At 34.0% G+C, this 26,659-nt stretch overlaps 1 protein-coding gene across 1 annotated transcript in view; it reads left to right on the top strand.

The window, feature by feature from the left end:
- Positions 1-26,659, top strand: part of DPP10 (dipeptidyl peptidase like 10) — a 997,128-nt gene that overhangs the window by 921,638 nt on the left and 48,831 nt on the right. Inside the window, exons 11-15 of the mRNA XM_072613293.1 lie at positions 4,647-4,770; positions 7,973-8,011; positions 15,817-15,924; positions 23,062-23,153; positions 23,550-23,597. Of these exons, the coding sequence (XP_072469394.1) occupies positions 4,647-4,770; positions 7,973-8,011; positions 15,817-15,924; positions 23,062-23,153; positions 23,550-23,597 (411 nt within the window). The remainder of the gene's footprint in view (positions 1-4,646; positions 4,771-7,972; positions 8,012-15,816; positions 15,925-23,061; positions 23,154-23,549; positions 23,598-26,659) is intronic.

Here is a 26,659-nt window from a genome sequence, read left to right on the forward strand (position 1 = left end):
TTTTTTAGCCATTCCTCAGAACTCCAGTCCCTGTATTATCTTGCCCTTGAGGGCATTATTTCTCTGTTAGAAGTTTTTATTGCTATTGTTGTTGTTCTCTTTTATTTACTTTTAAACTGGTATTCCTTTCTAACTCTGAGAAGCCTATAGTAATGTTTAGGAATTAGTAACAGGCATTTGAGCTGCCAAGGCATTGCTTATCTTCTAAGGATAACTGGGCTCTTTTGCCATAAGAGTTTATAAATTCTTAATGCTGTTTCTTGTTATTGTTTTGCTTTCAAGTGTACTTTCTGTTATTCTTCAGTGAGGATCATCCTATTCCCTGTGACTGAATGCTTCTTGAAATGCTTCACTTCCTCCATAGCAATGTCCACTGCAACATATTTAATGGTTATTAAAATATACTTTTGAGGAACTGCAAGCAATGCAGTGTGTCTGGGGATCAGTTTTCATGTGGGTTGCCCTTTATTTAATAAATACAGTGAACTTAGCAATTGTTACTCTAGTGCCAGTGTCAAAAATGTCATCCTCGGAACAGTATTCACTGACTTTGACCAACATGACTATCAATTGACAATGACTCTCCTTTATCTTTTTCCTTCTTTATCCCAATATCTTTACCAGAAGTCACTTCAAAGTCAAGTCACCTAATTTCTTTGCATTTTTTTTCCTCATCTGCAGAATGTGAAATTGAGGGACTTGAAAGTCCCTTTCCCTTTCTGTATTATTCTTTGATTCCTTGGAAAGTAACTCAGGATTTTGGAGAACTGTACATCTTAATATATTTTCCTACTTTCTATGTTGTTTCATGGATCTATTTCTTAATATTTGTGAGTGGGCATAACTGTCAGAAATATTGTATTTATCTATACCTCCATGTTTACGAATGAGGAAACTATCTGTTTTCTCAGAGAGTGACTCACCCAATTAACATCACACTGCTAGTTATTATAAGAGGTAAAGCCACTAGTTTCCTCTAGACCTTGCTGCCTGTCTTACATAGTAACCAGTATAGTGTAAATTCTAGCACTGCTGCTTAGAATCTGTGCTTGTATTATATATACTTCACCTTGGAGTAGTCAATATCTCTGGCTTCAGATTCTTCTACTTGATCTCAAAGGTTCCCTTAAGTTTTAAATATTATTTTCATCTCATCCACTAAGCCTAGGAGGTATCTTTCCTTTTAATTACAAATTTCCTGTCAATGATATAATGAGCTATGATCTATTCAGATTTAAAATCAAATCATATTTTTAATATTGTCCTAATAACTTTAGAGGAATGAAATACCATAATAAAAATATTTTTCCCAACCAAGTATTTAGGTTTTTCTCATTGACACTTAAATATTTTCTCATCAAATAGACTGGGGAGTGAGAGAAAACCACGTTACAATCAACAAGTTCTTCATTGATAGATTTCCATAGAGCCATCAATTTTGATGAGAAGCAAACTTTATTTTCACTAGTCTTTAGTTTCTTCTACAGTATTTTGTATTTTATTTTATGCATTTATAAACATCACTCTGAGAAGGGATCTATAAGCTTTAACAGGTTTCCATGGTATCCATATACTCACAGAGAAAAAAGAAGAAAAAAGTTAAAAGTCCTTGCTGTGATCTCTGGCTGCATAATTGCATGTAAATGGAGTTGGCCTTGAGAATTTACATTGATAATGGGCTATAAAGTCAATGGGTACTGGTTTAACTGCTGGTCTGCCTGAAACCCTACCAACCTGCCAGCCTACGCGCTGGGAACACAAAACTTCTGCTTAGAACTGCTTAGATTTTCTTTTCCAGACCCCTTTCATTCCTTCATTCCTTCTTGGACTTGAATACCACTTCATTTAAACTGCTTGTTTCTACCTCTATGACTCAAGAAGACCAAATCCTGGGAAAACCTCTTAAGACTTCAGGAGTCATATAGAGTACAAACAAGCAGGTAAGTCTATATGAAAGAAAGGGAAATTATCTGTTTTAAGCTTTCAGAAGAAACCTATATTCCCAATAGGAAGGCCAAAAAAGTGTGATGGCTACAAAGAAAGACATCTTCCTTCTCTTTCCTTCAGATAAATATACAGTGTTCTGTCTGCGTATTCCAAAAGAAGCAATTAGATGGGGATTCTAGGAGGCTGCATATTAGCTTCCTGGTAGGGAATCTATTAGCTGTCCGCATTTTTGTCGGACTGTTTATCAACTTAGGGTTTTAATGTTGTTTGTTTTGTATAAATATCTTTTTTTAAAAAATTGAGAGATTTGAGGTCATTCATTGATTTCACAAATCCCATTTGAAAGCTTTTTATCACCACTAAAATATCCCCCACTGGATATGAAATGGGGCCAATTGTTTTGTTATGAAGACCATATAATTGGGCAGACTCTGGTCCTTTGCAGGACTCAGAATGCCTTCTAGTTCATAAAAGTTAAAATACAAAATCATTTAAGAACCTTATTGTACTTATTTTAGAACTTTTTAAACTTCAGTTAGATAAAGATAATAGAATTTATGACAAGCATGCCAAGATTTATGCACCTTTAAATATGGATTATTATGGCTTATTTTTAAAAATCATAACTATTAGATATATGCTTTATCTCCAATACTTGATTATAAAATCCTACTTATCTCAGCTTGTCCCTCCACTACGCCTAAGATTATTGTGTACAAAAATGTTCACTGACTGAAGTACCTTATTTCTGATTTAAATGTTATTAATAACATTAATATTTACAGAGAAGAGTGCTAGGTGCTGGGGTGGAAACAAAGTTGAGATAACACAGAGACCCTCCTCTAATGGAACTTATAGGAATATATAGTAAAAAAGTAACTACAGACATTTAGAAAGGTACAAAACAAAATGCTATTTTATGACTGAGTGGGGAAAGGTCTCTATAGAGGGAATCAGGAAGGCTTCATGGAAGAGGTAGGTTTTAAAAGACATTTTAGAATTTTATAAACAAAGAGGGAGAAAATAGCATTTAGTGTAGGTAAGGAAAGGTATATAGGGTAAAAGTAACTGGAAGATCAATGAACTGATGGGCATGATATGAAGTTGGCACAAGTATATGAAGAACTGTGAAATTCAGCACTGAAGATTAAACTTGAATTGGAGAGAATTTGGAGTCACTGACATTTTTGAGCTGAGGAGTTGCCCTACCAGTTCTATAGATAAGGAAGATTATTGCTACACTTTACTATATCAAAATGATTCCACAGCTTAATATGATACTTGCGTAATGCTCCCGAGTAAAATAACCATGTAATTTCACTTAGGAAAAATTTTATCCTCATCACTATCTTCTTTGAACTCTCCTATGAAAGATATTTCAGTAAGTACAAATGCATCCTCTAACTGACATTAACTCCTATTTTGTTTTTGCCAACATCTTTTTTGCTCAAAAAATGGAGTATTCTAAAGAATATCTACTTGGTAAAAGGATGAATTTATAGAAGCAAATGTCCGGACAATAATAACAAAAAAAATTACCTGCAAAAATGGTAGGATATTTTCTCCTCTTCCTAGTGACATCTGTGTTTTAAAGAGTTAATGAGTCTCTATGGAAGATAGGTAGAAACATTAGAAAAGTAAAGATTGGGATTATTTAAATATATAAACTAGGTCGATGATTGATTTCATATGTAAAGGATTCTCTTTATAATGACTTCTACCAGCTCCATGACACCTGAGAAGTGGTTATAAGGCAGCATTCGGTAACTGAGCTTTTGGAGCCCAGTATCTTGGAGACATTTCCAGATCATCTCTGCCATGATTCCACTGCAATCACTGTGTTAAGTGGAATCATCTGTGGGGAAAATAAAGTTTTAATTTAGCATCATATGCATTGGAGTTTTCTTAGGTCTGTACTGCATTTACCTACTATGTTTATAATATGGAGGTTTTCTAGAATGATATAGACAATCTAGATTAGGGAAGACACATTTTTCTATTATTGTAACAACACAGAGGATGACTGTATCACATTGTCCTATTTTCTTACTCTACCAAAAAACAGAGACCAAATTTAGTTTATGTCCTTCAAAATTATATTAGACTTTTAAAGAACAGCAGAGATACAGGTGATGGTGAAAATTAGCAGGTGGACGAGACAATCATTCCATTCATTTAACTTATAATTGGCAATTGGCAAACAGCTCTTCATAACCCTGAAGCCCTGTGAACTATTTAGGATGCCCAAACAATCTCATATTTTAGTTTGAGACATGGTAATGCCAAAAGAATTTGTCTTTCTTCTAAAATTAGTTTAGTAAATTGCTTTGAGTAGAGGAAATAAGAGCAACTTGTTTGTTTCTATGTTGATTCTGATAGTTTTTTTGATTGTTTAATGGATCAATTAATACTGGAGAAATAACATATAGAAAATGTTCATATTAACCAGTGGATTTTCTCACTTTAGTAAGAAGGAATCAACTTAGTTTTCTGAACAAATAATTTTAAAGCTCTTCTTACTTTCTCATCTTAAACTATTATTATTTTTTTCCTCAAAACGACAATTTTTGATGGAAATTTGCATATGCTACATTTTATTATGTTGTATTTAAGATTCTGATACAGTAAAGAAAGACATGTATTATAACTCTTGCTATATGATGCTGAATATTTTATCTTAAAATTTGTGTCCAAACTAGAGAATATTATATCACCATGGTGAAGTGGGTGAGCAACACCAAGACTGTAGTGAGATGGTTAAACAGAGCTCAGAACATCTCCATTCTGACTGTCTGTGAGACAACTACAGGAGCTTGTAGCAAAGTGAGTATGTGTTCTCTTCCTTGTTTCATTCAATTGGGAATGTTTGATGTCTCCTTCCAAAGCGACATCTGGAAACTTTTTTCTATAAAATCATTGCTGCTTTAAATAGAAACACAAAGGGAATAAATGTGGACTCCAAAATGCAACCATTCCAAGCAGTGCCACTGAGAGTCCTTTGATCTTCACAGCTTCCTAGAAACAGTGGAGAATATTGATCCTCTAGGTCAAGAAGAATATACTTTTCTTTCACGTTTTTTGAAATAAAAATATTATAGGCAGCAAAGCCACATTTGTTAATATTCTAGGCTGTGTTTCTGATCCCATAATCTTTTCCCAAGAATGAAACAATTACCTTAAATAATTATTTGAAACTTCATTAAACTGAGAATTTTTTTTTAACTTTTCTTTCTCTTCTTTGAACAAATGCTGTCTGTAGAGTCTACAATGTTGGGGGAGGAGGAGAGGAGGCAGGTGATATTTATAAAACGTAATTTAAGAGAGGAAAGTGGCTGTTCTTCAAATGGGCCAAAAAAGCAATTAAAAAGTTGAATTTAGTTTTACTAAATGGTTCTTTTACATTTTGTTTCATTCTCCCCTCCTCTTGCTCACACCAAAATAAAAGAGTTTACATAAGGAAAGTCTACATCTCTATTACCTGTGACTAGCACTAGAAGGTAGGGCAGGTAAATGACAATTAAATTGAATGATTTTGTTTTTGTTCCTACTAAAAGAAATACTTCCAATGTCCAATTAATCAAACATTTTGCAGCTTTATATGGACATTGATGTACTCATACACATGCACAGATACACACTTACAAAAGTTGACAATACAACATACATGCATGCATGTATGCTCTATGTGTATACATACACTCACTCATAATATACATAAATACTCTGGAAAAATCAAGAATACATGTTTCCCTCTATATGTTACATATAATTAAAATGCCAACTATATACATGTATGACAATTAAATACACATATTCATATATATGTACATATATATATAAATCTATGTCATTTATATACACTTTTAAAAGGTGGATATATACATATATATAAGTGTGTATATATAAATATGCATATATCTGTGTACATTTACACATGTGCATACCCACACATATAAACATGTATGTGAACACCAAATTTGTTTCCAACTGATCATGCCTAAAAAAGTTGCATTTTTCTTTACTAATTAACTTACTGAGTAAATAGTCACTAAGATGAACAAAAGGAAACCAAAAATAAACCAAAGCAAAACCTTAAACTTTAATTATTCTAGCATTAGGAAAGAGAGAAAAATCATTTCTTTCACATTGAAATTATATGCTTTGGCAAAGAGTGAAAGGGTAAATAAAGTGGATTCATATATGAAGACAGTACCAAATTTATCCTTCATTAATAGGACAATTGCAACTCTCCCTTATATTTTGCCTGCATAGAACAGGCCTCTCACATCTTAGGTTTAATTGTTGCTTTTTGTTAATGTGTCATACGGAGTCTCATATACAATCACAAATGAGTTATTTATCTGAAAGTGTCCACATTATCTTAATTAGGGATTCCAAACTACTCAACATTTTATGATGTTTTGCATGTACTGTTGATTAATGTGCATGTTCAAGAAAATTTTAGAAAATTGTCAAAGGAAAATGGTCAGAGATGAATATACTTATTGTGGATTAAAATGCATAGCAGCATGTTCAATCACAGTCCTATTTACTGGAGAACAGCAATTATGTCTAATGAGCAATGAACATTTTTAAGGGTTGGAACATGGGTGAGGATCCTGCGGCCTTGAGACTACAGGTGACCCTCCAGGTTTATTCTATGAAATTTGGATTCAGTCAAAGGACCATGCTTGAGGACCTAGAGGGTCACATGTGCCCTCAAGGCTGCAGGTTCCCGATCCCTGAAACCATTAGAATTTCAAGTACCTTCTTTCACTTCCACTTAGTAGATATCACCAAAAGATCTATGACTACGACTGCTATATTCTGAGCATTGAAATACATGTTCAGTATGTCCCTTATGTATGCTTTTAATTGTCTTGTTGTGTTAGAAAGGGTTTTTAAGACAAAGAGCTTATCCCCTTAATGGAATAGCTGCTAGTAACTTCACAAAATTCTGGAATTACTCATGATCAACTGTGATATGAGGAGCCAGCATTGTAACTCTTCACCAAATTCTCTGTAATGTTGAATTATAGTAGTCTGATTTTTACAAGATTTTGTTTGCCTGGTGATAAATCTATATTTATACTGAAGGTTAGGAGAGATTTGAACAAAATAATGAAACATAGGCGAGCAGTATACCATTTGTGCTTAGTTCAATATAATAGTTGAGATATAGAAACAGGTGAAAGGATAGTGTTGTGGAATGAGAGAACTGATTTCTTAAACCATTCCTAATAATAAAAATTTTTAAACATTAAGTAGACTAATTCATACAGAATTAACATTTCCAAGGATTCAGTTGTCAAATTTCAGCATATCAGGGTAAAACCTTTGTCCATAAAGCACCAAATGCGAACAGAATTCATGTAAACATTGCACTGAGTTATTGACAAGTTGCTACCTTATGTTTTCTTGTTTGAATCAACATTTTTGTCCTCTCTCTTATGAGAGAAATATATAAATCTCTCATAAAGTAGATTTTTAAATGAAGGTATGACATTTAAAACTTTTAAAACTGAAGCATTACTCACAAAAAATGAATACTTTATACTGAGAGTGAAAATGAGTAGAAAAATGTCCATGTCAGCATTTTAAACCTAAAAATTGTGTGCCAACTTCTTTTGAAGAACCTAACAATTTTTACTTGCCAGCTGAAGCTGAGAGGTAAAAATTCAAAATTGGCAGGGGTTTAAAGCCACTTTATCTTAAGAAATCGAAGGAATCTTTTTATTTTTTTAAGATCTTCTATCTGGTGGTATCCTGCTTAAATTTCTGAAAGAATTCAGTAAAGAGCTGTGTTCAAAATCATCATGTAAACACCCTTTCCTATTAAAGCATTTAGTTACTCTTTTTTTTTTTTTTTTTAATGATGATAGGGAACAAAAGACTTTTCTAGTACTCGGTAGTAATTGAATAGGAAAAAGTAAATCTAAAAATAACAGTAAAAATCCCATTGATGAATGCAACTATTAGTTTGTTGATTTCTCAGTTTCTCATGGAATCAATTGTTTCTTTTCAGAAATATGAGATGACATCAGATCTGTGGCTTTCTAAGCAGGTATAGTATGTATGATATCTTTAACTTATTAATTACTAGGCATTTGGGCTGTCTTATTAATCCATATCTTTCTGATTTTAAAAGTTGTACCAGTTAGGTAAAACTAAAAATTCCTTAAGTTGAATAGAAATAAAGCCTCTTTCTTTTAAAAATTTATCTTGCATAGTTTTTATTTTTTATTTTTCATTATATGTTACTCTTAACGTGTATATGTGTGTATACACACATATATATATAATGTACAAAATATTTACACATGTTACATATATACTACAGATTTTATATACTTTATGGGTGGAGAGGTTATATAAAAAAAGAAATATATATATATATGATTTATTAGTGTTTTTATGGTACATGAAAAATGCAGTAAGTATCTGAGATGATTAGTTGTATAACTCAGTAAAGAAATCCTACTGCATTGGCCAAAAATTTCTTTTAAAAAGGAAATGGAATTTAAGGTTTAACCTAACCAGATAGGTCATTTCCATTAGTCAACTTAACTTTTCTTTCCCCAGGAAATGACAGTACTTCATGTGTCCTTAATAGGAGCTTCATAAGTTTTGACAGAATAAATTAATCTAATTCTACCTGTCATTTCAAAGGTGAGGCAATTGAGGGCCTGCTGGGTTAAATGACTTTCCTAATGTCAAACATCTAGTTAATAGCATAGCTATGATGAGATCCCAGGTCCTCTGGGCAAAGCCATAAGTGAGAATTCTAGTGCCTAGGGCAAAATCAGGTGAGAAGATTGTCAAATAGGGAATATAGGATGTACTAGTAAAGTACCAGAAGTGGCAGGAGGAACCTTATGGCTCAGAAAATCTCACTTCAGCTTCAGATGAATACTGACAGCAATTCTATGATTAGTTTAAGGAAGTGGTTCCTGTAAGGGGCATTGGATTCCACAGAAATAGCAAGAGATTACACAACCCTGTGGGGAAAACAGCTACTACAAAGTAGAAGAATGTTAGGTAGACAGACCTTCTAGGTGAAGTTTGCCTCTTGTTTATAAAGTTATAATTTGTTAACTGAGAGCTTATAAACTCCATTCTAGTCACAACTCTATGTCTGACTTCTAGTCCAGGGTTATTTCTACTACACCACATGAAAAGAACTTGAACAAATATTAAACACAACCATTTCCCATGGGGGATTCATAATTATTTCCTCAAGAGAAAGGACTAATAGATGCAATATTTACTGAAATTATTAATACTTATCAAGATAAATAATGGTTTCATTGCTATGTTTAGATCTTCATGTTTTTGTGCAAAAAAAAAATCATTATTTTTGTTCTTATTTGTGGGGTAAACAAGCAAATATAATAAGTTATGGGGTTGAATTAAAATTTTTGGTTGCTATATAAGTTTATTTACTTGTGTGTGGGATGGCTCAGATCCCTACTTAATTAATTACTCAGAGGCCTCTCAGAGTGATGACAGAAAGTTGATTTATTCGATTCTCGAGAAGTGGGGCAATCCTGTACCAGTTCACCTGGAGTAGGAAAGCTGAAGACAAAGAAAAGACAGTTATTTATATAGACCCTAATGCAAGTCCCTCCTCCCCTCACTGAACATTATCCTCATTAGCTGAGAATATGATCTTACATTCTAGACACGAAATCTAACCAATCCCTTTTGAAATGAAGACATCAAAGAATTATGTAAGTTTTATCCAATCATTGAGACCCTAATGTACTACACAGTTTTATATCCTTATATGGAATTATTCCACTCTAAAAATATTGTAACCTTGAGCCTCTTGGTCTTACCTCACCCCTGGGAGAAGAATTACAATCTGAGAAGTCTTCACTAAACCTATTGCACTCACTGGCATTCTCAAAAAAATGCACTTAGTTAATATAATATCCAAGAAGGAGTCAGAATCAGTTTTCCACTTTTCATAAAATTGAGTTAGATACCAAAATGCAAACAAACAAACAAAAAATCCCAATGATATATGTTTTAGTAATTCAGTATAAAAAACTAGTGGTATTTATACTTATCTAACTTTTCCCGGACTGATTTTTTTAATGTAGCACCAATGTATATTATCTTTTGGAATATGCTGTTTTCAGTTTAATCCAGATGTAGGCATACATGATGCATTTTTTTTTTTTTTTTGGTAATCAAAATGTCTGGAATATTTTGATCCTCTTGTAATAATCAATCAGACACTTGTTTTAGGAAAGGCAAAAAGGAGTTTATTGCTTTTTCATAAGAAAGGGTTCCCCCTTCGTTGCCTTAATAGCACCTGCCAGGGAGTACAAATACAGCTGAAAGTAAATTTATATAATCCCTAATCTGGAACCCCTACCCATTCACTGGCTCCTTCTCCCATTGTCTGGGCCTCAGAGCTCACAGTCTAAACTGGGAAACTTCTCCCCAAGAACAAAAGACAAAAAGGCAGGAAACAGGGAACTGTTAGCTCAGCAAAACCAGAAGGGAAGCAGAGAGAGGTGTAAGACGTAGACGAGGTTGGGACAAAGGGGGAGTCGGGCACAGTACAAGATATGTATGTTACAAAGTGTGCTTCTGTACAAGTTTAGCTGGCTGCAGATGTTCAAGGGAGATCAGTCTCTCACAAAACCAAGTAGTCCACAGCCATGTAGAGACTGAGTAGGCAGGTGAGAAGATTTATGACTTTTTATTATTGTTACTTATTGCTTTGGGGGGGAGTGTTTTATGTGGGGGTACCTAATTATATGCAAAGCGGAAAATAAAGCCTGACATTGTAAGCCTACTATAATAACAAGAGAAACACAAAAGTAAACCCAAAAGCTCATTCATTAACATTTTGGTCAAAAAAGGGGAAAATGGCCAAAACGATATTATCAAATCCTGTGATAAGTCAAAACTATGCAGAAATATTTCCTGAGAAGATACGATTTCACAAAACAGTAGTAAACATTGATAACAAATATGCTCAACTGAAGTTTTAGCGTGTTTATCAATTGATAGAATCTATTAAACAGGTTAAGTAATACAGTGCTACCAAAAGGCATTTCGTAGACAATACACATAGAACTCAGCCAGCAATGTGTCGCAAAAGAAGCATTGAACATATCATATTGTTGTTGGAATCCTGTTTGCCACTGGATTTGTCTTGATTTTTTTTTAATGAAGTAGATCAGCTTTCTTACCAACACATTTATTGAATTAAAATCCATTTTTGTAATAGTAGCATTGCTATCCAAGTTCTATCAGACAAAAAAGAGGACATATCATTTTTGTTATTGCTATTATTATTATTATCATCACTAACTTTTTTTTTTTATTTCAGGTCTCATCTTGTGTATTTTGCTTTGTTTTTAAAGTTTTTTCCCCCATATACAACCTAATTTGATTGTCACAACAACCTTTTGTGTTATAGTAGGCTCTATTATTATCCTCATTTTTCTTAGGAAGATTTTGCATATTTTCCTGATTTTACATATTGAGTCTTGAGGCAGTCCTGTGACATTTTCAGGTCAACAAATCTAGTAAGTGTCATCAGTAAGATTCCAACATAGGTCTTAATGACTCCCAAGGCCCAAAGTCTTCTCTGAAAGACATTTTGTGTTGCTAAATGCTATATTAAAAGATTATGACCTTGCTCCTGACCTTTAGGGCAATTAAAACCTTCTAACTATTGCATTAGATCTTTATTAGCTACTGTAGGAATAATACAAAAGAAAGAGAAGTCTTTTAAAACCTTGCTTTGGAGGAATTATATTCAACCAACCAAGTCAACATTTTCGATAAGGCCCAGATTTCATTGTGTCCAATGAACTGTCTTTTTAGGTTGAAGGCTGTAAAATAATCCACAGAAAGAGACAGTGAGAAAGTTCTTGGTTTGAGTAACAAAACACTGTATGTTGCCACATCTGAATCCTGGTCTTTCTTTAAAAGAATGGGTGGAAATATAAGTATTCAATTCAAGCTGTAACTTTTGCATAACACCTTTAAATTAACACAGAAATGTATCCAAATTGACCTCACCAAATGACCTGTAAAAGAATAACTATTTTTCTGTCTCACCCAAACATGAGGTGGGACTAATGTGGTAGAAAGGACAACTGAGGTATTATTAAGCAGATCCCTCTCACCTTTATACTCGTGGCTTATGTTCTGTGCCATGGAGAGTAAACTCAAACTTAATGATCTTTGTCAACCTTGTACTTCACAGCCATTAATTGCTGCCCTTTGTTTTTGAGGAAGGTGATGCTATGACATGCAGTTAAATTGGATTTAAGTGAGGGAAGGCTGTGCAAAGTCCCCAGCCTCACTTTCTCCTCTGGAGACTTCTGGGTCCAATAGTGAGATATAGATCAGGAGGACTAAAGATAGTCAGGGATGTGGTGAGAGACCATTGCCTTTTTAAGCTAAGGTCTTTCCCAAGTCTCAGTTTGACTGAGGCAACACCTATTCCAAGAATGAGCTCTATTACCTAGTTTAAAAAAAAAAAATCAGTCTGGGAGGGGAAGACCTCAAGAGTTTCTTGCAAAAACAAAAACAATTGCTATCCGCATTCATTCTGAGCAATAAGGGCAAAAACAATGACCAAGTGGACTTGGGCGGAGACCTATTGTTAGTCAATCAATGAGAACCCAAGTGAATTGGTCTTCAGAAAGGAAAGAAAGAAGAGAAGAAGAGAGAAAGGGAGGAAGTAGATGTGTTGCCCAACTGGCCAGTTCCATTTGGGTCCCCTGTGAAGCAGCTCCTACTACTATTCAAAGAAGTTCTTGTTTGTCCATGGTTCCCAAAGAGGACAATGACAACAGGGAGGTGATGCCATGACATTCAGGTGAATTGGATTTAAGTGAAAGAGGGCTGTGCAAAGCCTCACTTTTTCTGATGGAGCCATCTGTGTCCAATAGCAAGACATAGGTCAGCAGCATTGGAAATGTCCCTCACTATTATTATAGGTGATTTTGAACAGGCTATATACTTATCCAGCCATATAGTTATTAGCCATTTACTTTATTTTCATCATTGCTAAGACATTCTTATTTACCAAACTAGAATTAGACTTTTCAGAGAAATTTGTGGGAAAATGATGAAGTATAGATTGCCCAAATCATCCTGACCTCAGTGGAGTTATCCAGAAAATGCTTTCAATGAAATAAATCAACTTTTCTCCCAACATTTTCATTTAATTACTAAAAATCAATGACTTTAGCTATTTAGGAAACAGTATTATTTCTATCTGAATTCCTTCAGATAAATAAAAGGGGATTCCCCAGGTATTTATCATAATTATTTTTCTTCTTATTTGCTAGTATCTTCCCACCAGAAACTATTATGTTTGTATTTTCTCTTTCATTTTTATAAGCATGTTCTCTATCCCTCTCCCCAACTGAATTAAACTTCTTAAGGCGAGGGACTGTTTTGTTTTTGTCTTTGCATCCTCAGTGTCTAGCATAGTTCTTTGGTAAGGCAGAGAAATAGTTATTGCCTTATTGGGCCTCAGGTGAGATCCATGCTGATACTTTTCTCTGATAATTTAAAGTTGATAGGGAGAAGTTATAGATTGAATTTTCATATTTCTACCTATTCCTTTAAAGAAAATCCAGGACTCCAAATGTGACACCGCGCAGTGTTTTGCTGCTCAAACTCAGAACTTACTTGCTCTGTTTTTGTGACCTGATGTGTATGTGGTTATTGAAATAAATTAATAACAGAAATCCTGAGATGTTCTTTTTAAATTTCTTTTTAGAAAACATGATTTAAATGAAATTATGACATTTGTAATTATAAATATCTCAAATTCCAAGTAGTTACTTGAGTTTCATCACTAGAAATGTGTAACAAAAAGCAATCCTCAAAAACTGATGAATATTATAATATGATGAATATTAGTTGGTATTTTTAATATGTTTCTATTCATGAGGAGGATCACATGATTTGAAAGAAAACTGATTGGACTGGGATCATGAAGAAGCATATTGTAGTGATTATCACAGCTAGCTGTGTGACTGAACAAGTAATTGCTTTTCTAGATTGATTGGACAAGATAATCTCTAAGTTAACTTTACGTCCTTTGAGCATTTAAATAGATATTTTGGCGAGGGAATTAATTTGAAACTAAAAATTAAATTTAAAAATAAATCTAAATAAAGTATATATTTATATGGATAACTCCTAAAATGTCATTTCATTGCAATGATTATCATATTTGTCAAGATGGTTATTACAATGATATGTATTTTAAAATAATGCATTGCAGCTTTACTAAGATGGATTCTCTAGGAAATTGTTTTTTTTTTAATATTCTAATAGCTATAAAGGAAAAGTCTATTATGAAAATAAATATGTAAACTAATATGTTACATAAAAGTGAAAAAAAATTCCAATGGAAGTGTGTGAAAAAATAAACATGCTATCTAGATTGTATATATGTTTATCAAATTTGCAAAAGACACTAACCTGTGTGGTTTAGCTAGCAAAATAGACAGGATACAAAAAAAGACCTTGACAGGCTAAAACACTGAGCTGAATCTAGTAAGATGTAATTCAATAGGAATGAATGTAAAGTCACATAGATGGTTTAAAAACTATTTCTCAAGTACAAGACAGGAAGAGATCTGGAAAGCATGTAGGGATTTTAGTGGAGTATAATCTCAGTGTGAGTCAGTAGCATAATATAGCAGTTGAAGAATGTAATGTAATCTTAGACTGCTTTCAGGGAGACACGTCTCCCAGATATAAGGTGACAGTCCCTCTGTATTCTGTTTCTGTCACATCTCATTGGGAGTATTATGTTCAGTTCTAGCAACTACTATATAAGTTTGACAATGACAAAGCAGGAAAGTGCCCAGAGAAGCACAAATGAGACATTTGAAGGGATGAGAGTATGTGCCATTTGAATATTGGTTGAAAGATTTAAGGGTCTTTAACCTGCAGAAGAATTATGGAACTCATAATATAACTGTCTTTAAATTTTTGAAGGATTGTCATAGGGAAAAAAGATTAGAGCTCTCCTGCTTGGCTCCAGATTCAAGCGCAATGAAGAAAAGTTACAAAAAACGCAATTTAGGCTTGATAGCATAAAAGCAAAAACATATTCCTGAGAGCTATAAATGCCAAAATATAGAACAGATTTCCCCCAGTGGTAGTAGGTTCTCACAGGTTGGAGATCTGCAAGAAAGTATGGGTATGTTGTATTATAGTCTTCCTCTGTCAGAAAAGCCTGTGCTCAAATCCTTTCTCAGATATATACTAGTTGTGTGGACCTAGACAGGTCACGTAGACTCTGTTTGCCCATTTCTTCATCTGTAAAATGGGAGTTGTTACACTGCCTTTGTAGTCTTGTGATAAGAATAAGAAGCAATAATATTGGCAGAACCATATAAATGTTATCTATCAATATGATTATCATTATCACAAGCATTTTTGTAGTGTTTTAAGTCTGCAAAATGCTTAATAGGTATTATCATGATATATAGCTTGGACTAACTTTCTGAGAATCTTTGAAATCTCAAAATTATGATTCTCTACATATCCATTTATGATGTATATACATATATCTACAAATTCATTTATAACATTTTAATTTTAACTACTGTACTCCTTTCCCCACAAATGTTTTCTATTATATAGCACTTGCTATGCATAGATCTGTGTGCACTTGAAACTAATAATACCTTATTTCTTTTTTTTAATATCCCAGAATTTGAACATTTTACTAATTCTTACTGAATTTTTCCCAGTTATTTTCAAGAAGTGGTGTTTCAGTGTAATTATTATATTGCAGCAATATAAGTAGATATGTTTATTTTTAACGTCAGTCTTAGATCACTGCATGTACTTCTATACTTGTAGAATGAGGAGCCTGTGTTTACCAAAGATGGCAGCAAGTTCTTTATGACAGTCCCTGTTAAACAGGGAGGTCGAGGAGAATTCCATCACATTGCCATGTTCATTGTTCAGGTAAGACTTATAACTTCCTCCTGTAGTTGGGCAATATTCTCATCAATCTCTTGACTTACCATTCATTGCATTACTCTCCAGAACATCTGGATTATATGTGTACATATATACATACACACATATATGCAAAGAATAGAATAGCATGCTTTTAAGGTTAATCTACATTATTAACAATTTCCTAAAACTAGATAACCATAAAAGGAAAACATCAAGCCATCACTGGAAGCATTTGGTGATTTCTGATGTTCAGATATTCACATTAACATTTTAACAATCAGTTTACACTTTCCTGCTTATTTACATACATGTGTATATTTTGATTTCCCAATGACTTTTGTCTTGGATGGCTTGGAGAAAGTTTTATATTTCATGTGTCCCCCCCATCTTCAAAGTATTGCAAAGTATGGAACACAAAACATATCCTTAACTTGTATGTCATTTGTGAAGGGATCTAGGATAATCCATGTCTTTGATAAACATGAAGTCTATAAATAAAAAAGAAATTATTTTACTTCTATCACAAGGGAACAAAATAAGATATTTCTTGGTATACGATGACATTAATTGGTTTCAATGAAAAAAGTCTTAGTATGACCTCAGGGAAAGGAAGATGAGGGAAAGAATCATAGTACAAGTAAATATAGTGAAAGGAAATAGCTTTACAACAGATTGAAAGATACACTAGTAGGTTTAAAGAAATTGGCAGATTTTTCTTTCCATTGACCTCAAGGGCATTTTACCTTCTCATATCTAACAAAGGAGAAAATTCTTTGTAGTAAATGGACCTCAACTTTTTAATTGTGTATTGCTATTGGAGAGTCATCATGGCTTAGTGGGTGAAGTAATATCTGATTTCAAGTTCTCTTCTAACATGTTGGCCACATGTCTTAGAAAAAGACACTTGAACTCTCACTGTTTGGATCTAGACAATTCTCTAAGACTATAAATTGGACAATAGTTGATAATCTACTTTCATCGAAGGAGATTTCTCACCCACAACTTCACTTAGCTGTTGAAATCATAGGTCCATTGCCTATCTCTATGTTAGTCATATATTGACCTAGCAGAGCGAAATTAAATGGTATCAATGATTTATTTTTCCTTTCATGGCAGAACCTTGAATTCTTTTATAGTTTTTAATCCTACCTGTTGTATTCAGAGAACTATATAAAGTCTAAAGTAATCTAGAAAGTCCAGGTTATATCCCATGTACAGATAACCACAAAATGTATAATGTTCTCATATATGAGAACACTGTATGCTACCAAAGTATCCATGGAATTTCCTAAAGGAAGAATATAAGTTCTACAAATAGGAAAGAATGATGGTATCTAACAATACATGCAATTTTAATTTTTAGGGATCAAGAATACTATGTTATTTTGAAAACAGCCTTTCCACATAAAGGATGGAAAGTCCTTCGATTACTAAGTATATCAATAATACATTTAAAGCAGATAGCTCAGTAATTATCTTGGAAAGAATTAATATCACATGGCATAGTTCGTTATTTCTGAAAAGGTCAAAAGAATGGCCTCTTATCACAAATGCCTTAGTCCTTTATTCTTGTTCTCCCTTGAAATTATCACAGAGCTTCATTTTAGGGGAAAATCTTTTGGTTTATCCAGGATAAATATACTGATTCTCTACAAAGTGAGAAGTTTGCAGTGATGTATTTGTGAGCTTAGCTGGGTGTGCATTTCTCTGCTTTGTTAACAGGAAAAAGAAGAGTAACCAGATAAACATAATCCAGAGTTAGCCAAACATTTCATTTGACTTCACAGTTTCATCTTCCTTCCCTAAAACTGCTAAAGTGATGAAGTTGATTACTTTGGCTTTCTTCCCCTTTCTCTTTTTCCTTTATCTCCTTTAAGAAGGATGAAATGTGAAAAGAATGAAAAGTGAAAAGCCCTAAATATAGATACTTCAAGGAAAAGAGCATTAGGTATTTCTCAAATACTATGAGGAGCTTCTGAGTAATTGAGAGTTAACTTTATGGAAGAGAAAATGGTCACATTCTCACTACATCCACATGAAAAACTGTGATTATATTCTCTACATAGTCAGAGAAAAATATTTAAGTATTAGGAGATATTGACCTGCAAGGTATTATTAGGAAGAGCTCCCATGGACTGATGTATCTGTGGGCTGGGTATCTGCTACATGGAGAAGTTATGTGGATTCCTCATACCTCTATTAACTTAATGAAAGGAAATGAAAGAAACTTCATTTCATAACCACTGACCAATGCTTATCAGGAAATGGCACTCAGGATGATATAAGACTTGCCATAAAGGAGAGAAAATGTGTCTGTGTGCTATGCTTGGCATGCAGCATTAATTTCATTGTCGGCAATTTCTAAAGCAAACACAGACCTAAAAAGTATATTAACCACTGCACATTAAGCATTTGATCACTTCAGATATTTTCAATAAGCCTGTATTTCAAGTGTGTGTAACTGACTCCCAAGAATTCAATTCTCTTCAGAAGCCTGACCAATTGGCATCCATACAGTTCTCAGTTCCACAAGGAAGCCCTTAAAAATTGGGCACTTCATGATTTTTTTCCCTTTACATTTTGAAAGAACATAGACTTAATCAGATTAAGTAGTTCAGACTTGTGATAGAATGTAGTGGGCTTGCCAGCTCCTAAAATTCCATTAAATTAAAAAAAATACGTGTTAGTAAATTAATTCACTTTCTCTATTCACTGGTAGAAAGTTATTTATTCAGAACTAAATTCAACTGATTTGAAGTGATAATTTCATTTTGCATAGTTTCAAATATCATTATGCATTATCAATCCTATGGAAAAGACAGTAGCAGTACTCCTCATTCTCAATTCTATTACTTCTTCAACCAAATAAAGGGGGAAATGATGAAAGTGTACCAATACAACTTAATGTATTACCTGAGAAGAAAGATCACCTAATATAAAAAATATATCCTGAAATAGGGTGCCTGCCATTTCTTACAATAATTTTAGGTCAGTAAACAGTTAAAAATAAGTACATAATGTGAGGAAATCGTGGATGAGGTACCAAGAAGGAATACAAGTGCTCAAAGACTTACTAGTTAGGCAGTTTATTACTTACAGCCACAGAAGTATTGGGTTCCCTAGCCCTTCGGTACCACAGACAAGTTGGTTCTGGAGGAGAAAGTGAGGCTGGTGACTTTGCATAACGCTTACTCACTAAAATCAAAATCAATTGTAAATCATGTCATCATCTCCCTGATGTCATGGTCCTCCTGGAGAATGAAGGACAAACCACACACCACCATAGACAAACACTCTTATAGGGGATGGTTGTTGCTGGGTAGATTTACAGGGACCAAGGAAGAAGAGGAACTTAAGTGCAGTCAATCAACAGAGTGGTTCAGACTCTACCCTTGTCAGTTCCAGTCAGTACTGGAATTAAGAAAGTTGTTGTTTTGTTTTTTTAAACCTTGAACACCTAGATTAGATGGAATTTGCTAAACCGATTATGATCTGGAGAGCCTTGCATCCCTTATCTGAATGAAAATGAAAAAAACTAGTTATTGAGTACATAGGAATTTCCTAGTGCATACATCGATGGGTCAATAAGTGGTCAAATATGGAGTACCTTCTGTCAGCAAGATCCTAGCAGAAAGAATCATAGGATCGATAGCTGTAAAACAACTCATAGGGAATTTCATCTTTACTTCTCATGTCATAGATGAGGACACTGAAGCCCCAATAAGTTATTTGCTTAAAGTAACAAAAGTAATAAGCATCAATGGTACAATTTAAAGATAAATCCTACGATGATCGGATCACTACTCTTTCTAATTGTAGCCATCCCACAGCATTTCTCTTTGCTGATAAAAATTAATTAGATTTTGAAAATAATCCTAACTAGGGATACAGAGCTAAAAAGTAACAATCTTGAGTTAAATCAGAGGGAAAACATAGTTGACACCTAAATACCTAACCAAGGATACATAATATATGACTCAGATCCTGAAACAATTTTTGAAATATTGTGAAAAAATGTTTTATAACACTTATGTATTGTGCATATTAATCTAGAAAATGGTATTTGATTGCCATTGAAACATTGTCATGTATTCTTATAATTTAAAGAAAATTTATTGTGATATAGTATAAAATACTACATGTGTCCTAGTAGTTTTCTTAATTTCCTTGGAAAAGACTGAAAGAAAGGGTCATCATCTACCAAAAGGTCTAATCTTGGCCTAACAAATTTTCAGGATTATGGTATTTAAACTCATTGAGATCAGACTTCCATCTCTGCAATAACTAATAGGCCTACTGGTAAAAGGTGCAATAAATATTTGTTGAATAGATTTTATTCCCAGTGAATTAAATCCAGAAGTATAATTCAGGGTTAAGAATTCTGGTGTTGGAGGCAAGATAACCTGTATTCAAATCTCACCTCAAATATCTATCTGACCTTGGGCAAGTCCCTTAAACTGCCTAGATCCCAATTTCCTCAAATATAAAATAAGAAATTTGGAGTAGCTGAGCTTGGAAATCACTTAAGTCTCTTAATCTATGATTCCATGATTCTACAAATTGATATAGAAAAGAGAAATGACAAGAATATAGTGGATCATAGAAGCATAAAGGGTGAATGACTACAAGTATGCTTAATTTTCCCTCAAAAATGTTCTCTTTCTTGTTGACCCATAAAATACTAGACATGAAGGAAAAAAGACTATACTACAAAGATTTGAAGGTAAATCTAAGAGCTTGAAGAGGAATGTCATTCTAAACCCAAAGATGGTAATTTTGTATCCTTTCTGTCTCTAAACAGGGCACATTTGTATCATGAATATGGATGCCATGGATCCAAATTAAACCAATTGTGCTTCCTAAGGCCTAGAGTTAATATTGATCATTTATAGTCTCCTTGGATTCCACTATAATCAAACCAAAACTCAATTTGTAGAAGAGTTGTAATGTATTTGCACATTCACATAGAAGCACTTGATTACATATAGCTTTTAAAATTCTATGCTCATTTGGTACACCTAATATACTTGTGGATGCTTAGACTTGATTCTCTTTTGTTAGTCCTTCATTGCTGAAGAAGACCATGCCATCAGAGAAATGACGACATGACTTGCACTTGACTTTGTTTTGAGTGAGGGAGGGCTGTGCAGGTCACCAGCCTCACTTTTCCTCCAGAGCCATCTGAATCTAGTGACCATATATTCTTCAAGGTGACTGGAGATGACCCTGGATGCACTGGGAGACCTTGGGCAAGTCATGCCATCATTTCTCTGATGGCATGGTCTTGTTTAGCAACGAAGGACGAACATAATCTTGTGAGTTGATGCAGCTGGCTGAATGGGGATTCAGCTAGCTGGGTAACTCAGCTCCTCCTTTCCTGTCTGCCTCCCCCTCCCCTTCCTTCTCCTCTCCAAAGGAGGGTAAATTTGGATGGCCAAAAGATGCCCAGTTGACTTGGGTTTTACTGGCTAGTTTCCTTCCTTTCCTTTCCCTTTCATTCCATTCCATTCCGTTCCCTTTCCTTCCCTTCCTTTCCCTTCCTTTCCCTTTCCCAAAACTTTCAACCTGCTCCACTCTGAAGCTGGGACCCCAAAGGGCCCCTGCTGAAGGGCTCTTCTGGACCCTCCTGGCTTTAGAGTGATTTTCAATAGTAACTGTTGCTGTTTTCCTCCCAGCCTTTCTTTTTCTTGGCCTCATTAAAGGGCCATGCCCTGGCTACTTCTTAAACAATCCTGTTCAATGAATGGGCATTACCTCACCCTACCTGAGTTCCTGCAAAGACCCTGGCCTACAGGGCCCAAGGTCACCCAGTGTATCCTGGGTCATCTCCAGTCATCCTGATGAATATCTGGTCACTGGATTCAGATGGCTCTGGAGGAGAAGTGAGGCTGGTGACCTGCACAGCCCTCCCTTACTCAAAACAAAGTCAAGTGCAAGTCATGTCATCATTTCTCTGATGGCAAGGTCTTCTTTGGCAACGCAGGATAAAAACACAATTTATTCTGTAAAATACGTATCTGATTGCTTGTTTTCCCCATTTCATTATAAGCTCCTTGAAGGCAGGGGCTGTTTTTTGCCTCTTGTTGTAAAGTTTATTTATTTATTTATTCTGCTACTTGCTATATTACATACATATGTAGGGAAATTCAGAATAATATTTGAACACAAATATCATACAGCCTTAAAAGAAAAATTTCTTTCAAGTAAGTATTTCTATCTTTCTACCAAGATAGAACATGGTAAGTATAGAATCATTCTCATTTATTTCAAGACTAGGAGGACTTTGAAAGTATGACTAATCCAAAACTCTATACATATATTCATACATGTATACAGACACACATGTGTGCATACATGAATTAAGGGGCAAAGATATGCAGTCTGGGTATCTTTGTTCTAATTGCTTACTGATTTCATGAATATTTAGCCATCGATTTTGGTTAAACTGACTAGTCACAATCTATCTAGACCAGAGAGGCCTACGTCTTATTTCCTTTCAAACATGCTTGTATTTAAATAAGACTATTTTATGATGTATATTACATAGTATACTATATATGATATGCATATTAAATAGGCTGTAACTGACTGCTTTGCCTGCAGGTGCCAAGTGGACACTTTCTCAGATTAAAGTCTAAAGAGAACATAAGAAAATACGATTTTAAGCATGTTTTCTACATATGGATGTGATCATATGAATGTAGCTTTGAACTTACATTTGCTTAACCGATACATTGAAATGATTCTATATGTAAAAAGAAAAACAAAGTATTACCTAATAGAGGTTTATAGTTTCAAATCCAACTTTTTTTTTTTACTCCATATGAAAGTATTCATTTTATTGTATTTAAGTTCAGAATTTTTTAAAATGCAAAGCTAAATGGCAAGCAAACATTGACTTCTCTGAGCCTCAGTTTCTTTGTGTGAAAAGTGAAGGCACTGAACACAATGTTCTCTGCTCCTTCTGGCTCTAACATTCTATGAATCTGTGATTAAACAACTAAAAGTGACATATGCAGGCAGTTCTTTAGAACAGCACCGTGTTCCAAATATAAGCTGTTCTAAATTTGAAATATTCTTCACATCCAAATCTAAGCTGTTTAAATAAAATGAAAATCAATATTTTCCATTTCTTCGCAGCCTAAAAGTGAGCAAATCAGCGTGCGGCATCTGACATCAGGAAACTGGGAAGTCATCAAAATCTTGGCATATGATGAAAGTACTCAGAAGATGTGAGCATTGTTTTATTCTTTAATCAAGTTAGAAATCAGGTTTGTCAAATGGAGTGTGTTTACTGGTAATCACCATTTTACTTACTGCACCTCAGTAAATGCAATGTGGCTACGGCTCCTCAAGTTGTTCTTCTTTTCTACCCTACTCTCCCCTCCCAAAAACTGAGAGCTTTTGGAAAGGCATCCATAACTGTATTTTATTGTTTTAAGTATATTGTTTTTATAGATAACATATTAGTAGCACTAATAGTAGAATTATGATAATTAAATTTCTTTGTTTCATTGAAAATAGCAAAATATTATTTACATATATTGGAAATTAAGTGAAAATTCAGTGATAAGGTTGATAAAACTAGATGCTTCTCTAACTTGGTGTTTCTTCACATTTTTGGACAGTTATTTCTTGAGCACAGAGACTTCTCCAAGAGGAAGGCAGCTGCATAGGTAAGTGATATATGATGAAAGACATTTTAGCATTGTTAAAAGTCATCATAAAAAAATAGAATACATGGATAAACCCTACTTATCTTATGAAATCGGGATAATATGGCTAATTCTTGACAATAAGGCCATATCCCACTTGCAGGTGAAAATCTCTCCCTAATTAGAAGGTGGAATCCTATAGACCAGAAACTGTTTCACCTATTTTTTCCACAGTATTTTTTCATATAACAAATGTTTAATTCATTTATCATTCATTCATTTATCTTTAGTCAGGAATTGGCTGGCACACCCTCAAATAAGTCACTTTGCTCTTCTTCTTGGGCTCTTTCAATCATTAATGCTTTTTTATCATTTTTTTCTCTTTCCCCATGCCATGTCTACTTGGTGACATCTCTCCTCCTTGAGCACTCATTCTCTGTTTTCTCTCTCTTATTCTTTCTTCTCTTTCATCTACTTGTCCCTTCTCCCAGGCTTCCAGTTGTTTATATCAGTGTATGTCTTCAGTATTCCTGTGACATTTTGTTTGTTATGGTTTATTCATTTATCAGTTGTCCCTCACTCTTTATGACCCCATTTGAGGTTTTCTTGGCAAAGATACTACAGTAATTTGCCATTTCCTTCTCCACCTCATTTTACAAATGAGGAAAATGAGGCAAAAAGGGTTAAGTGACTTGCCCAAGGTCACAAAGCTAGTAAGTTATCTGAGGCCAGATTGAAACTGAGGAAGATGAGCCTTCCTGACTTGCGACCCCGGACTCTATTCACTACAAACCTAGCTGCTTGTTACTTGATATCTCATTCTCCATTTCTTTTTAAAGCACTCACTTCACACCTACCTACAAGTAAATCAAGAGCAGCTCTTGCTCTCTCCTCCAGCTGCCCACTAGATAAAACGTTATAGAAATGAATGAGCTATGTTTTTTCCAGCACATAAGGATCTTAGATGTCAAGGACTTCATATTTCCATATTTCATATAAAATTGAGGACACATAAGTAGTAAATTGCAGATCCAAGATTCGAATCCATCATTCCAAATTTAGCATCATTTCCACTATGCCATAGTTTCGTGTTTTGTTGCTTTTGATAATGTTTTTTCTTTTACTGAAGTTCATACATGAACAGTGTTTTTTAAACAGTGACCTCCCTACAGATGGCAACCATGTTGATATTTTAATATGCCCTCATAGAATTCTTTTATTTTGATTACCAATAACCTCATGGTCTCATGGGTACTTTTTACAATGTGATCATACTCTGTGGTCTGAATGATCATGCATCTTTTCATCAATTTATAGAACACATTATCATTGATGTGGGAGTAAAACACATCCTAAATACAGCTCTGAATTACTAAAAAAGCCAGATAATAACATTGTATACATGGAACTTTCTCTTTTCATTCAGGAAATTTTCCCTGGAATTAGAAAAAGAATGATCTTTTTTTTTTTAATTTCTGCATATTCTTTACCAATTCTTTCTTGAGTGTGTGTGTGTATACACACGTGTATGTATATATATATATGTATATATATATATATTCTTTCTAATTTACATTTCACATGTACATTTTTAAAATATCAAAATTGCCATGACACATTTCCAGTGGAAATTCATCACTTTTTTTAAAGCTTTGTCACCATTGATTCTAGGAAAAATACTTGGCTCTAATTTGAGAGCAAAATAACCTTTTTAAGGGAGAAAAGCTTTCTCCTTTATTTCTGTAAAAAATGTACTTCCCCTTCAAGCAAAATTCTTCTTTTTTCATCATCAAGTCAAGATGTGATTTTTCTTTCTTATTTTTCTTCTTGTTCTTCCCAGAACAAAAGATTTTCTCTCAGTTCTAATCAATTCTAGGAGAATAGGAGTCATCTAGAGATGTTGTGTCTGATTTCTTTTCAGGAGTAATAATTAAAATCATAGCTCATTTTTTTTCTATTTAGAGATCTGAAGCTTGATTTTCCTCAAGCATATATCATAAGAAAAAATCAATGTCTGTGAGCAATATCTTAGGGATATTGAACTAAATGATCATTTCACTTCTTTAATTCAACAAAACCCTTAGTAAGAAGAAAATGAGGGTTTTAGAAGATTACTTTTGGCCACAGTCAGCCAAATAAAATGGTCAGTCTCAACTCAGCTTTTTCCTATTAATCTAAAAGTCATTGGAATCCTAATTATTCCTTAGACACGTGTGTGTGTGTATGTGTGTGTATGTGTGTGACCTTTCATTGCAATTGTGATAGTACATCATGGGTTTATGTGTCCTCCTCAAATATAGCATATTGTGTGATTTAAAAAAGAATGTAGCATCAATATATTTTCCCTGAAATAGCTCATCAAGTTCCATCTGGCTTGACAATAAGATAATGTTAGTATTTGACCCACAAAACTCAATCAATGTCTTGCTCCAGCCATAAAAATCATCATTTGCTGATTTTATATATCACATTAGACACTCCTGGAGGATACAGACTGCCAGATTATGCAACCTTTGCCTCCTAAATTTTCTATTTCAAACTTAGCCTTATTTTACATGAGTAATTATAATAACTGCAATTCTGAAGAGTGTGTGAGGTATGTAGCAGTGGAAAAAGAATCAGGGTGTACAAGGGACAAAATAGACAAAAATCAGCCCACAATTGTTCATGGATGAAATGTTACTTGGTATTTACCCTTACCTTCACAAATGTATTAATCACATTATGGTGGACTTGGAATTCTGAAATCTCTCTTCAAATTTGATATCAAGTATTTGCTAGCTATTTGATTATAGGATGTCCACTTTATGTCTCAGAGCCTCAGTTTAGTTATCAGTGAAATGGATATGTTCAGAACAATGGTAAAGATAATTGACATTTAGAAGGCATGACAAAATATTTGTCATGCTTTACATACATCTCATTTGTGCCTCATAATAGCCCTGTAAGTTAGGTAATATGAGTATAAAAGTCCTTTACTTATCTCACAAAATTGTAGTGTGGACACTTTGCAATCTTAAAATGAATTTTTGCTTTTACCAATGTCATTATCATCATCATCGATAACGACAACAACCTCATTA

This window comes from Notamacropus eugenii, chromosome 5 (assembly GCF_028372415.1).
Source record: "Notamacropus eugenii isolate mMacEug1 chromosome 5, mMacEug1.pri_v2, whole genome shotgun sequence".
Classification (NCBI taxonomy): Eukaryota; Metazoa; Chordata; class Mammalia; order Diprotodontia; family Macropodidae; genus Notamacropus; species Notamacropus eugenii.